The 13833-nt window shown below is 48.4% G+C and overlaps 2 protein-coding genes across 4 annotated transcripts in view; both read left to right on the forward strand.

Moving 5' to 3' along the window:
• The window catches only part of MYO3B (myosin IIIB), a 214312-nt gene extending 206496 nt beyond the window's left edge, over positions 1 to 7816 (forward strand). For all 3 annotated transcript variants that reach the window (XM_068195832.1, XM_068195831.1, XM_068195834.1), the window contains one exon: positions 6306 to 7816. The gene's annotated coding sequence lies outside the window, so the exon portion shown is untranslated. The remainder of the gene's footprint in view (positions 1 to 6305) is intronic.
• Positions 7817 to 8001: 185 nt separating this feature from the next.
• Positions 8002 to 11999, forward strand: SP5 (Sp5 transcription factor). Its single transcript, XM_068195844.1, has 2 exons — positions 8002 to 8134; positions 8687 to 11999. The coding sequence occupies exons 1-2, from the start codon at positions 8084 to 8086 to the stop codon at positions 9737 to 9739; spliced, it is 1104 nt and encodes a 367-aa protein (XP_068051945.1). The 5' UTR covers positions 8002 to 8083; the 3' UTR covers positions 9740 to 11999.
• The last annotated feature ends 1834 nt before the right edge of the window (positions 12000 to 13833 follow it).

Here is a 13833-nt window from a genome sequence, read left to right on the forward strand (position 1 = left end):
ACTTATCAGCTGGAGCTTGTCTGACTGGTAGAGCAACAGTAGGTAGAGGAAATGATTAGTTTTATAGGCAGTGTGATCAAGATCCTGTGAAGGCTACAACATAGAGAGCAGCAGTTGAATTGATGACCAGTGAGGCATATGGTATCTAAATTAACAGTGTAGGATCTCCTGGGAGGAGGAGGTCACGAGGGTATCAGAAGGCTCAAGCAGAAAGTTCATTTTGTCTCTTCCCATATTAAATTCCTGAGATGAATGCTATACTAATTTGGAAAAACTAGATAAAACTGGAGATGTAACACCTTCTCTCGAGTCTTTGCAATAGAGTTTAATGGATAAAGTTATGCACATTGCTAGAACTACCTCAGCCTCACTGTGTACGTTTCTAAAACTTGATTTAGAGGGATTTTGATTACTGTGTTCTCTTGTAAACAGTGTTACTTCTAGAATGCAAATTACCTTACCCTTAATGAGAACAGGCAGCAGAAATTCATAAATCAACTGATAACTGTATCTCATTAAAGAGAATCACTGGCACTACAGAGCAGCTTCTTTTTGAATCACTCCGTGTGCCAAGTACACTTAGCATGTGTAGCAATGGAAGTAGAAAAAAGTAGTAAATCATGAGCCCAATTCAGTTTTTCTGGGCATCTACTCCACTTCCTTCTGTAAGAATCCTGACAGAATATGATTTTTCAGCCCCATACTCTTGTGCATTGATAAGAATGGCAGCATTTTATAAAGTTAGTCTGATTACAGATGAAATTGCATGACTTGGCATTTGGATTTTTCTCCAAGCTTCTTTTTAAGACAAAAAATTTGGAAAATAGTTATTTGTGGTTTACTGTGACCTCCTAAGAAGCAGTCAGTGGTTTTCAGTTGCAGATTTCTATATCATTTGGGCATTGGAGTGCCAGCACTGCAGCATCGTATTCTTGTTCTTATTTCCAGGCACAAGAGTTAGGTAATTTAGACTAATACATTTCCACTTTGTTGCAGTATGTGTGTTTTGCCATGTACTCTTCTTTCTTTTGTATGTAATATGTGATTCAGCTCAATGCCAGTAGAATATGCGAGTTTTCTTCATGTAGTAGGAAAACAGGAATGTGAGATTTACTGAGAGAGAAAAGCCAAAAGATGTAACCATTTGAAGATCTTATCTTTTTTCCCCCTCTGTCTCAGAGGTTCCAGAAGTGTGAGAAAAATTCTACTGTTCATTAGACTGGTTCATGAGTTATAGCCATGCTGACACACTCATCTTTGAGGAGAATGTCCTTTCCTCATCTCATCCTGGGTTCTCAAACAGCTGGTCAAGCTGTTTGTCCCTGAGCAATAGGAGCTGATTGGAGACTGAAGTGAGATGTGGTTTATTCCCAGATTAGGGTTGTTTGTTTTGATTGGCATGGCTAGCCAGCCAGCAGAAGGTACATGCCTCAGCCAGTACTCCTGAGGTTTCAGCTGAGCTGGGGTAAGTTGTTCAAGTGTTTGGTGAGCAGCAGCCTCATAATCTATGTGCAGAACTGAGACAAGGAGCTCCTCTTTTCAAGCCTGGAGCAGTTGTGTATATGGCAAGGATCATTCCCCTTGTAAAGAAGGGGGCTAGCTGACTCTAGCATCTAAGAGTATGGTTAGAATGACTTCACCTTTTTATAGTTCTGTGAAGATGGAAAGCATAATAAAAAATATTGTGTATTTGAAATACACTTGAAATAATTTTATTGATGGTATTTTAATTTTCAGAATTGGAGGGAGGGAAATATATATTTGGGTAGTTCATGTAATTTATGCATTTAACTGTTTATGTATTATTCTGCACCTCTTAAGGCATCAGTTTCTGAAATGACACAGAAACATACTGTACACTGTTTTCCTGAAAAGAGTTTTCTGCCAGTCTGCGAGAGCAGTGTTCAGCTAGGGAGAGATAAGTCATTTCAGAATTGTAATTTAAGTTTTCTCCAATCTTTCACGGGATCCTGAACCTCTGGTGGCAGTCAAGAAGACTGGCATTTTAAAAAAACAGACACCTCAATTTAGAAATCTAGTTTTTCTAGGTCCTGTTCAAAAACTCTACCCCTGTTAGGGGCACTCACCTATGTCATAGCTTATAGGCTGCCTTTCACTAATATGTATGTATAATGGAAAAACCTACCTTGAAGCATTATACAGAGAGGGTCTTCAGACTCTCTCCCACAGTGTGATTTCTGGAGACATCTTTAATGCCAGTCATGTACCATATCTCTGTCCCTATTTTGACCCTCACAATGCAACTATTAGGCTTTTTCTTCATATCTCTATTTTTTTCTCCCAGCTAAAGTGGAGTTGTTGAAGAGTTTATATAGAGCACTTGCCTTTTATGATAAAGATTATGGACATTTTTATACATTCTTGTTCAGTAGTCCTTGAAGAGTGGGTTATTTCAAAAGTGCTTCTTGAAATATTGAAAAATACTGCCATTAGAAAATACTTCCTGTTTTCTCTACCAAAAAGTGTTAAAATTACAGCATGAGTTCATTTAATAACAGGTGTATTTTTACACTGTTGGATTAATCCACTCAGCCAAATCAATAGCAATGTGGCAACCATGTGATCATCCAGTATTTATGTGTATATTAAAGAATGATCTTTCTGGATAAACTTTGTGCTGTGTCCAGTTCTAACACTGTATAGATACAGACAGCTGTTTAATTTGTCAATAAATATACTAAGTAACTAAAATTACTAATCATGAAACCAAATGTTTAGATAATATACTTTCTGTAGTTAAGAGGAAGCAAATAAATTTAAAAAAAAAGTATAGCTATATGTATCTGTAGTCATAAAATTATAAGCTCCCATCCAGTCTTCCCCCAAAAAATGCATTCCATCAGAAATACAGAGGCTTTTTTTACCTAGTGTTTCCCCAAAGGAGAGAACAAGCAGGATGCACACAGCGGATCCTTTTCAGCTGCTCACCAGAGTCTTGGCTTGCTTTCTATTTTGTAGAAGTCCATTTCTAGCTGTTAGAGCTGTGACGAAAATGCAGCCATGTATGCCAGAGGCAGAAAGCATTTCCAGAGAATTTGAAATTATCATCTTGAACTAAAAGTGTCCCAGGCATTCCAAGTAGAGCCAAGAATAGCACTTTCAATATTGTTATGATTAAGAGTCTGATTCTTTTTTAAAATATGGAAGCAAGGGAAGTAAGTATATCCAAAAATGTTCACCAATGTTCCCCAAGACAGGAGGAAGAGTCACAAAGGGCCAGCCAAGGATGGAGCAGAAGATGAATACATGATGATATTTAAAACTTTGACAACAGGTTTGTGAGGCATAAAACTTTGTGAGGCATAAAACTTGTTCTACTTCTCATAAAGGGCAGCTCAGCTTTCAGAAGTTAGGGAAATCCTCTATTAATCTTTGTCAAATCCACACCTACACTGGGAAATGTTGAGGCAAGCCTTTAAATCCTAAATATGCCTTAACATGTGCCAATCTTGTCTAGGATTTTGTGGTTTCCCTAAAGCACAGAAAAAATGCAAGAGATACTATAGCAGTTTTAATGTTTTTTATTTTCATCTACTGATGTTCAAATTACACTGTGTGATCTGGTTATTCCTCTTCTTAGGCCAGTCATGTTGTCTACTGTAAAAATGTGAATCTGCTGAAGTAAATAAAAATAGTATGAATGGCACATAACTCAGAACTGTTGGCAGTGTATCCACACATGATTGAAGCTGTATACCTAGGGTCATTTACCTTCTGGTGAAACTTCTTGCTGTTGGGGATGGGTGGTTTCTGTTAGTACATCTTTAAACCAGAAATAAATGAGGGATGGTGTGAAGACACTGCCTTCTGGAGCAAGCTTATTAAAGCTCTTTCAGGTTTAAATTTTGCCACCTCTTATGGACAACTTGACTAGGAGGCTTGGCTGAATGTTAATGCAGCTTTTCACTTTAAAATGATCCTGTCTCTGATTCTTTGTCACAATTCCTATTTAATGGAAAGCAACCCAGGAACCTCAAGCTGTGGACAGGCAGGTGGCCAGAGCCCATCCAGGCTTCCAGGGTTGTTCATGGCTGTGCTGGAAGAGCTGAGGAACCGGGCTGATCACAGGAGGGACTGGGTGGGGGGGTCATGGCAGGTGACTTCAAGTGACTTTGGAGGGACTGTGAATGTCATGAGAGGAACTGGCTGTGGCAGTGTGAGCTGTCACTGGGACAGGTTTTGGGGTAGGCTCCAGGATGAGGTACTTGGAGCCCTGAAGTCAGAGCCACAGCAGAAACCATGGAGGGTACCATGGCAAGCAAGCAGCTGTTATTCCAAGTATACTACCTGCATTCAAACCAAGGTTCACAGAGCCCTGCATGATGGTACAGCCACTCTGGGATACCTGAATCTGAAAAATCCTGATTTTTAAGACACCTGTCTAAGAAACAGTGATGGTGACTCGTGATTTACATCTACTGTGTTTAAATCGACAGTAGCCATCCAGCCCAGTGCAGCCTGAGCCCCTCTGACCCCGGCGGCGTTAGGGGTCTCGCCGCCCGCCGTAGCAGGCAGGGTTCCATGGAGCAGCGGGGCTCTGGGAGCCCCTTGCGCCTCAGCCCCGTGGCTGGAGCAATTCAGGCTCCGGCTCTTTGCATCCGGGCCGCCGTGCTCCCCCCGGCGTCGACGGCGCTGCCGCTCCTCCATGGTGGGCCCAAGAGCTGCTCCGGCCCCTACAGCCCCGCCGGTCGGGACCGGCTCCTTGGTCTGCGAGCCAAAGCTCCACGCAGGGCTGTGCTTTTCAGCGCCACTGTCCGAGCGGCCCCTGGCCCGGCTGCGCCACCGGGAGCAGCCCCCAACCCCCCCGCGCTGCGCCTCCTCCCGCGCTGCAGCTCATCTCTGGTGTCCCTGTGCTTTACACTAGGACGAAGCGGCAGCCCATTTCTCATGGAAGTAGTGCTTTGTGTAACTGAATTGACACTTGGCCTTGATACCTGTATCTCCTGATAACTGAAACAAATTTCTAAAATAAATATTGTACTTTGATCTTCCAGCCCTGCATTTTTAATGACAGCTCTGAACATCACTTCATTAAGAATACATTTCAGGAGACTGAAATGCTCCGAGTTTGAACACTAATTATTTGTACAGAAAATTATGACTGCGACGTTTCATTTTTCAGCCCATTGGTTTCTTCCAGAAATGAGAATTTATACTCGATTTTTAGGAAATGTACTTTCTTGGATGCAGATTTATAGCATTTGTAGTGTGGCAGCTATGTAGAAACGTATCCAGTTTTCCACTAAGTCTTTTGCAACTTGACAAATCATTTTGGTTCGTCGAGATATCTGGGGAAATAACGTACTTTAGAGAATGGAGGGAACCTTGAGGTGTTCAGTGTCTCCTGACTTACCTATCCCCTTTCATTTCGTTTAGAAACATTTTCTGAATATTCATCTGGCAATTACTAGGTAAAACGAATTTTTAAAAATCGAGGTAGGGGTTATATCGGGCATCGCTCATATGTCTGGGTTTGACATAAGTTTGGGGATACAGAGGTTTAAGGACGACGCAAGCGCGAGCGCCGCCGTTTCGCTTGTCTAGCGAGTTATTGCTCCTCCAGGAAGCAGAGGTGCGGGTCGGGCTCCTCACGTGGGGTTCTCCCTCGACTCAGGCTGCCCCAGCTACAGCTTAGACTCGAGGAGACAACAGGTGCGCTCCTGCCCCGATGCGGCTCTAGTGGCGCGGCTGGAGCTTGGCAGTGAGCGGGGGGCACCCGACGGCTGCGGGCGGGGGTGCGCGGGGCAATGCCTGTGTGCGTGTCCTCCGGGCCGCGCTGTCGGCCGGGGCTCGCTGCGGTTCCCCGTTAGCCGCCATGTCCCGTGTTGACGTGGCGCAGCCCCCGGCGGATCGCTCATCGGCGGTACTGGGAGGTGTTCGTGTGTGGTGGATGGAGGTGCCGAACCCCGTGAGCCCCGCACCCGTGCAGGCGGATGGGGAGCTCTATCGCCCGCAACCTCACTCCCTGGCGGGAGCTGCTGCCGGGCCTCGGGGTCCTGCAGCAGCGGCTAACCTTGCCTCGATGCATCAATGCGTGGTAAAAGCGCTGGATGCGGGACCCTTGTCTTCCTGTTGCCAGGCTGGTAAGCAGTTACCTGGCACATGGGAAGAGCTTGATATGACTGCTGCGTAGTGTTACATGGGGTCGAGCTTTTATTTCTCCCCAGGACTCAATATGGAGCCGTGGGAGAGGACTTGGCACTTTAATCCCTTCAAAGAAACCGATCTAATTCAAGCCCTACAACTCTTGAAAGTCTTTGAGCGGACAGTGATTGTTTCCACAGGAAAGGCAGATAAAGATCTCTGTGTGCTGGCGTTTAAAGAGACTTCAGTGGCGGTGCGAATACAATTGAACCCAGCGACTGCGGGGAGGATCGAGTTACCTGTGCAAACAGCTCCAGAGGACCAGAGCCAGCCGACATCTGCCCCCACCTCCTCAAGACGGAGATGAACGTCCTGGTTTGGTACCTGGCCAAAGAGGCCGGCGTTTGCGATGGCCTCGGAGCAGATGGGGAAGCGGGGAGGAGAGGAGCGCGTTTCCAGGGCCCCCGGCGGAGCGCGGAGCTGAGCGGGCCCGCGGAGAGGCGCGGGGCCCCGCCTGCCCCTTGCTGGGCGGCACATGCGAGGGGACCCGCCAGCTCTGCAGCCCACTGAGCTCAGCAGCCGACGGTGGCGGCAAGCTGTGACCCAGATGTGCCTGGTGCTGGTTAGAGGGTCAATAGCCTCACACATGGTCGAACGCAAGGCAGGTTAGACCCTTCATACACAGATGCGTATAGAGATGTATAGACAGAGGCCGAAAGGTGCGGGATGAAGTAACAAAGCGCTTGGGGCCGACTTTGTCTTTGGGGCAGGAGGTGAAAGAGCAGGGGAGGCAGAGACGCGGTAGCAGCGTTCGTGCTCCGGAGAAGCCACTGCCATCTCCACTCCCCGCCGGCGCAAGACAGGCCGGCTCAGCAGGCCCGCCAAGAGAGACTCCGGTGTTCATTTAAAGAAATTATGTTTCTTACAGCCGGCTCCCGCTAGGGAAGAGGAAACTTTTGCTTTCTGTTTCCCGGCTGCCCGGTTTGTCGGTGTGTCTGTCTGAGAGAGCGCTTGCTGCTCGTGGCAGCCTGCTGCTCCTCCCCGGGCCCGGCTGGGCGCCTGGCCTGGCCCCGCGCCAGGCGGGGGCTCCCGGTAACAAGGGGGCAATGCCGGCTGAGCGAAGTGAAACAAATCCAGCTACCAGAGGAGAAAATGCGCGGTTATTTGCCGAGTCATATCGAGGGCATACCCCTCAGCCTCGGGGGAAGGGCGGGCGGAGGGAGGGAGAGGGGAGGAACCACCGACAATTACTCCAGGGAAGTCTTACGGCTGGGATCGACCAGCCCCGACCAGGTGAACTCGCTGTGTTATGTTACCTTCAGTCTTTAAACACTATCAGAGGAATCCGGAGGCAGATTCCTCGAGCGATAACAAAGCCGCGTTGTCACTTTAGAGCTCTGCTACAAATTTAATTGAAAAAAAAAAAAAAAAAAAGGGCGGGGGGATCCAGTGTCTTGCACATCCAACGCGAGGGTCTCTAGGCGGTAAGGGGTCCTTTGATCAAGAAAATCCAATTATTTGTGTATATACATTTCCCACATAGTGATTACTTCATTAATTGTCCCGCCTTTATCTCCTCCCTTCCCATCCCCCCTAATAATCAGTTCTTTTATCCAGACCAACAAACACACCATAGGAGCTTTGTGGATTCAAAGGATTTGCTTTCGCTTCTGAAAGAGCCGCTATTCTTTGATGATTGGGTAGCGGCAAACTTCAAAGCCATAAATCTTCCCTCTGACTGGTTGGCGGCCCGGCAAAGTCCTTATCAAATTCTTGGAGGTGATCCTGGCGCAGTCAGACAGTCCGCGGAGATCGCGCAGCGCGGGGGGGTGGGACGCGCACGGAGGCGAAGAGATCAGAAGGAAAGAGAGGGAGAGGGGGAGAGAGAAGGAAACTGGGCAGCTTCTCCTCTTCCCCTCGGCGTCCTCATGCCTCGGCAGTGCCCCGGCGCCTTCCCTTCGCTCCGGGCGCAGTAGCCATGGCCGCGGTGGCTGTCCTCCGCAACGACTCCCTCCAGGCTTTCCTCCAGGTCAGTACCCGCACCCGGTGTTGCTCGAACTGCGCCGAGTCCCACGGTTTGTGACCCGCATTGCGCGGGGGCAGCTGGCGTCAGCCGCCTTCCTCCCGGGGCTCTTCCCGGCGGGCGGCCCGGAGAGGTAGGTGGGGACCCCCGCGGTGGTAGGAGGCCGGGCTCGGGCTTCTCGGGCTTGTAACTTCCCTCTCCCGCCAGCAGCCCGTTACTAACTCCAGGCAGTGCTCCGTGGCAAGAGCTGTGGGAGGCGCGGGGGCTGCCTCCCTGCCCACAGCGGCAGTTTCCCCGGCCCAGGAGCGGCGGCAGGGCCGGCGGCACTGACCGCAGGCGGGACCGGTGTCTGGGCGGGGCGGGGGGGCCGGGCACGTCCTGCCCTCTGGATGCGCATTGTTTTCAGAAAGTTTACCAGCCGTGCGGGCAGCGGCGGGCCGGCCCCAGCCGCGCACGGGCAGTGGTGCGGGAAGTTTCTCGCAGGCCGGTGTCTACGGGCGGTGAGTAACGCGCTCTCTTCCCTCCTTCCCTTCTCCCCTCCCTCCTGTTCCTGCGCAGGACCGCACCCCCAGCGCCTCCCCAGACTTGGCCAAGCACTCGCCTCTGGCTCTTCTGGCCGCTACTTGTAGCCGGATCGGGCAGCCGGGCGCAGCGCCCTCGGATTTCCTGCCGGTCTCCTACGACCCGACGCTGGGATCCCCCTCTAGGATCTTCCACCCGTGGAGCGGCGAGATGCCAGCGCACTCCCCAGGAGGGCTGCCTCCGCCGCATCCCAGCTTGGGGTTGACCCCTCAGAAGAATCACCTGCAACCCTCCTTCGGAGGTTCTCACGAACTGCCCCTCACCCCCCCGGCGGACCCCTCCTATCCCTACGAGTTCTCCCCCGTCAAGATGCTGCCCTCCTCCATGGCCGCCCTGCCGTCCAGCTGCCCGCCCGCCTACGTCCCCTACGCCGCCCAGGCCGCCCTGCCGCCCGGGTACTCCAACCTGCTTCCGCCCGCTCAGCCCTGCCGGCAGCTGTCGCCCAACCCGCCGCCCGAGGACATCCCCTGGTGGAGCATCCAGCAGGCCAGCGCCCCGGGCGGCTGCGGCCACCGCTTCCCCGCAGCGGCGGCGCTGCCGCGGAGCCTTGTGCTGGGGCACTCGGACTTCGCTCAGTACCAGACGCAGATCGCCGCCCTGCTGCAGACCAAGTCTCCCCTGGCGGCAACGGCCAGGAGGTGCCGCCGCTGCCGCTGCCCCAACTGCCAGTCGGCCGCAGGCAGCGCCCCTGAGGCGGAGCCGGGCAAGAAGAAGCAGCACATCTGCCACATCCCCGGCTGCGGCAAGGTGTACGGCAAGACCTCGCACCTGAAGGCGCACCTGCGCTGGCACACGGGCGAGCGGCCCTTCGTCTGCAACTGGCTCTTCTGCGGGAAGAGCTTCACCCGCTCCGACGAGCTGCAGCGGCACCTGCGGACTCACACGGGCGAGAAGCGCTTCGTCTGCCCCGAGTGCGGGAAGCGCTTCATGCGCAGCGACCACCTGGCCAAGCACGTCAAGACCCACCAGAACAAGAAGCTGAAGGCGGCGGCGGACGGCGTCAAGCGGGAGGACAGCCGCGACCTGTGACCGCCGGGGCAGCCGGCGGCTGCTGCCTCTGCGGGCCGAGCCGAGCCGCGGCGGGACCCGGGCGGGGGGCGTTTCTACGCCGGGGGCAGGGAGAGGGCGGCCGGCTCTCGGACTCTCGCCGGGCACGGCGAGCAGTACCCCGGCCGGGGGCGGCCTCCGCGGACCCTCAGGCCCGGGACTGGACGCTCGTAGGGCCCCGGGGCCGTTCAGAGGCAGGCGCCCGGCCCGGCCTGGAGCGCGGCTGAGGAGGGTCCCGGGCGCTGGGGCACGAGCGGGGCCGGCCCAGTCCGGCCGCGGGGGTCGAGGCTTATAGACACCTGGGGGTGAGATGGCAGCGTCGGTGTGGCCGCGCTGGGGCTCGGCCCTCGTGCTTTCAGGGTAACAGACTGAAGTTTTGTGTACAGGTTATTTAATAGTTACGTTTGAATACACGTGTTCCCCTCCGTCTTCGACCCCGCGCGGGGTCTAGCATGAGATGTTTCTGTAAAGCGACCCGCGACCGCAGCGTGAAATAAACGCGTTCACACCGGGGTCAGCAGGGACGGTCCCGCCGCGTCGGTCTCTTTTGATCCTTCCCCGGGTGCCCCGCGCGCGGCCGCTGCCTTGCCGCCATTTCCCGCTGAGGCGGCGGGCCGGCTCCGGCTCCGGCTCCGGCTCCGCTCCATCGCGGCGGCCGAGCGGAGCTCAGCGCACGGTGACCTGAGAGCTGCTCATGGTAAACTCCTTTAAAATCCCGGCAGCTGCTTCGGACGGGTGTGCCTGTTGGCTTTGGTTGGTGAGTTGGGTGGTTGGGTTTGGGGTTAGGTTTTTAAAGTTATTTTCAATATTTTGTTTCCTACACATGAAGCTGAGAGAAAAAAGAGAAATGCATGGTGCCAGTACTGAGAATGAACCTACAGGTCAAGTTCTACAGACTGGGATATATATTTGTGCAGAAGTGGGCAGCAGTCAGTGCTAGTGATGCCCCTTCTCAGAGGTCCAGGCCACAGGGCCAGCCCCAAACAGCCACTCCCAGCCTAAGCTCTCTGTGGCACAACAGAGCTAAAACATGCTTCCCGAATGTTAACTTCCTGTAAAACTGCAGAATTTAGGGGCTGAGATACTTGTTACCCTGCCAGTACAACAAAATGGCAGTCACTGGCCTGCAAAGGGGAAGACACTTGGCACAAAACTGTGTCTAGAAGTACCTAGTAGATAGTGACAGCCTTTAAGTTTTCTTGTCTCTCACTGGGCATCACATAAGTATAGGCATATTTCTTTTAAAATAATAACTTCTCTTACTGCAGCGAGATCCCTATTTATTTTTTAAATTGAAATCTATGTAGCCAAACAAACTGAGCAACCTGATCAGTGATCTGCTAAATTTTGCATTCTAACATTGAGAATACTCCTTATTTGCTCCTTATAGTTTTGCAACATCAGCTTTATTTTCTGATTACCTAATGAGACAGTGAAATAAAAAGTGCCTTCAAAACTTCATCAGGACTAATCTGGAACTGTTCAGCTTCAGGTGAGATCCTCTGGTGGTAGTTGTCAAGCAAGCTTTGGCACAACTATATTGGTAGAGATAGACTTTGCCGTGGACTTATGAATCAAGAAAAAACACAGCTTGATAAACGTTTGTAATGACAGGACATGTAAAACAAATGTGTTTGTATGTATGTCAAATACCGCCAAGAATCTCTTCTCCTGGGGAATAATGAGATAATACCATGAGAACCCTCGTATCTGAAGTAATGAGAAGTTAATGGACAGTTACCATGGTACAGGTCGTTAATAATATTTTAATATTTATTATTCTGAATTAATTTCCCACAGCATATTCTTAGGGTCAACTTACTGAATCAATAACCAAGCAGCTGTCTTCTTTTCTACTGAAGAATCTTCTGTATACTGTCATATTTTAGAAAACCTTGAGAGGAATATGTTTAGCTTCATTAGTTAGCATTCCTTGCCAAAGATTCAGGTGTCAGAAGTGTGTGGTTGAGGGATATTAAGTAGAAGATATCTTTAGTGTTCCAGATGGAGTGACAGCAAGACAAGAAATAAACAATGGACCTGATCCAGAAGTCCTTAGCAAAAAAAAGTCTTTGAGACAGAAGTGCATCCCATTTACTACTGATGTAGGACTGAAATATTTCATCAGGAATTACAGTGTTTCTGTAATTTTAAAATGTGTTTGTGCAAGTATTTCTTGCTTTTTAAGATGTTTCATGGCACACAGTGGCAATCTGGTTCCTTTCTTTGCTATTAAGTTACATTAAGAATGTAGAGTTGGAGAATTTCAGATTGCTGTAAAAGAGAGTTTGTTTCACTAAATAGTCTTTCAATTCTGTGTGTGGATCAAAACTACTTAAAATAGAGAGTGGTAGAAAGTGCTTTTGTTGGTAGCAGTACAGGAGAAACAACAGCATGCCAGAGTAGGAGAGGTCTCTTACAGGATAGAATAATTCCCACATGGCGATGGCCTTTCCTGCTGAGTGAGTGCCAAGATGAAGTGTTAGTGTGAGCTGAAGCAATGCCTTAGATGGTTTCTGGGGCAAGTTTAGCCTAAGAGCAAGAGACCGCTTCCTCTTAGAGCAGATGTAACTAGCAGAGATTAGCCTGATAATGACAGATGTGGTGACTTCTAAGCTGGACCCTTATGGAAAGATTTTTCTCCAGTTTGAAGACATGCTGAATTTGCCAAGCATCTATGTTGTCTGGTCTAGCAGACTATTTTGGGTTCTTATTCCTTCCACAAGACACAGCTTGTACGGAAATACTGGAAGTTTAACCACTCACTTAAGTATGAGCCTGCAAATAATTTGGGTCTGAAGCAAAAGACTGTAGCCCGGCAGTGTCAGCACCATTTCAAAGAGGCGGTGGTATCTGATTCACAAAAAACCCCACCACAGTGGTGTTGTGTTGTAGCCTCTGCACCTTGTATCTATATATGTGTAATGACACATATACATTAAAGCTCGAAAGTGCACAGCTTAAAATACATACAGTCAAAATTAGTTAAAAGCCTGTCATGAGTGAGAGATGTATTTAAGTGAGAACCCATAGCATCAAATGCTAATGAAAACCTTATTCTCTAAGAGTGGCACACACACACACACACACAAAAAGAGGCAGAAAATTAGGGACTTAGGAGACTTACTTAGGTAAGTGAAACTAACTGTTTATAATATAAAAAATATTTAACAAAACTATTTCTTTGTAAAGCTTTTAAATAGTTCATTGGGAAAAGGAAGTATACATGCATCATAGCTGTTTCATACTCATCTGTAAATAGCTAAATCATATGATAGCTTTTCAATTGAAATCATTAAACTTTTTTAGTAATATGGTATTTAAATATACATGTGACCTTTCTGATGTATAGGTAGAGCATTACAAAAATATATTGCTTACATCTCAAGAATTTATTTCTAGTTGCCAAATTGCACTCCATAATAAAATTAACTTTTAATTTTGCATTCACAAAATACATTTTATACTTTTAGCTGTTTCCAATCAACTAGAACAGCTGTTCATTTTATAAAATTAATTTATTAATATTCTTCTTAATTATAAATTTTGAGTACATATGCTGCTCAAGGTCAATTCATTTCCTAATTTAAAACTTAAATGTCATTGGTATAATAGACATATCATATAAACCAATTCATCTGGTATTTAATTCAAATAAATTAACCTCAACAAAAAAATGGGATATAGTAAAGAAAGTTGAGATTTGGTCTTTAAGCAGAGAACATTAAAAAATACCCACAACTAATCAACATTGTTTTCCAGATAGTTTGGTTTTTTTTAATATGTTGTTAATCAAATTATTTTTGGTCAAAGGTCAAATAGAATAAGACTTTCACCTGGGAGAAGGTTGCAGGATTGCCCTTTTGATCCCAACTGACCAGATTTTCATTGCAATAATCCAACAAATTTATAAAATTATGTTTCCTACCTCCTCAACTACTCTTATAGAAAAATAGAAAGTTTTTTTAAGCTATATTGGGAGATGTACTTCCTAAAACTATCATAGTGTAATTCTTCCTTCCATATTAAATTAAGGGTGTAATTTTTGAAAGAAATATTTAATCTTCAATTATTTG

Source organism: Anomalospiza imberbis, chromosome 7 (genome assembly GCF_031753505.1).
Source record: "Anomalospiza imberbis isolate Cuckoo-Finch-1a 21T00152 chromosome 7, ASM3175350v1, whole genome shotgun sequence".
NCBI lineage: Eukaryota > Metazoa > Chordata > Aves > Passeriformes > Viduidae > Anomalospiza > Anomalospiza imberbis.

Coding starts and splice junctions, on each gene's coding strand:
- SP5 (XM_068195844.1), top strand. CDS start 8,084: ATGGCCGCGGTGGCTGTCCTCCGCAACGACTCCCTCCAGGCTTTCCTC. Junction 8,135..8,686: donor CCCTCCAGGCTTTCCTCCAG/GTCAGTACCCGC, acceptor GTTCCTGCGCAG/GACCGCACCCCCAGCGCCTC.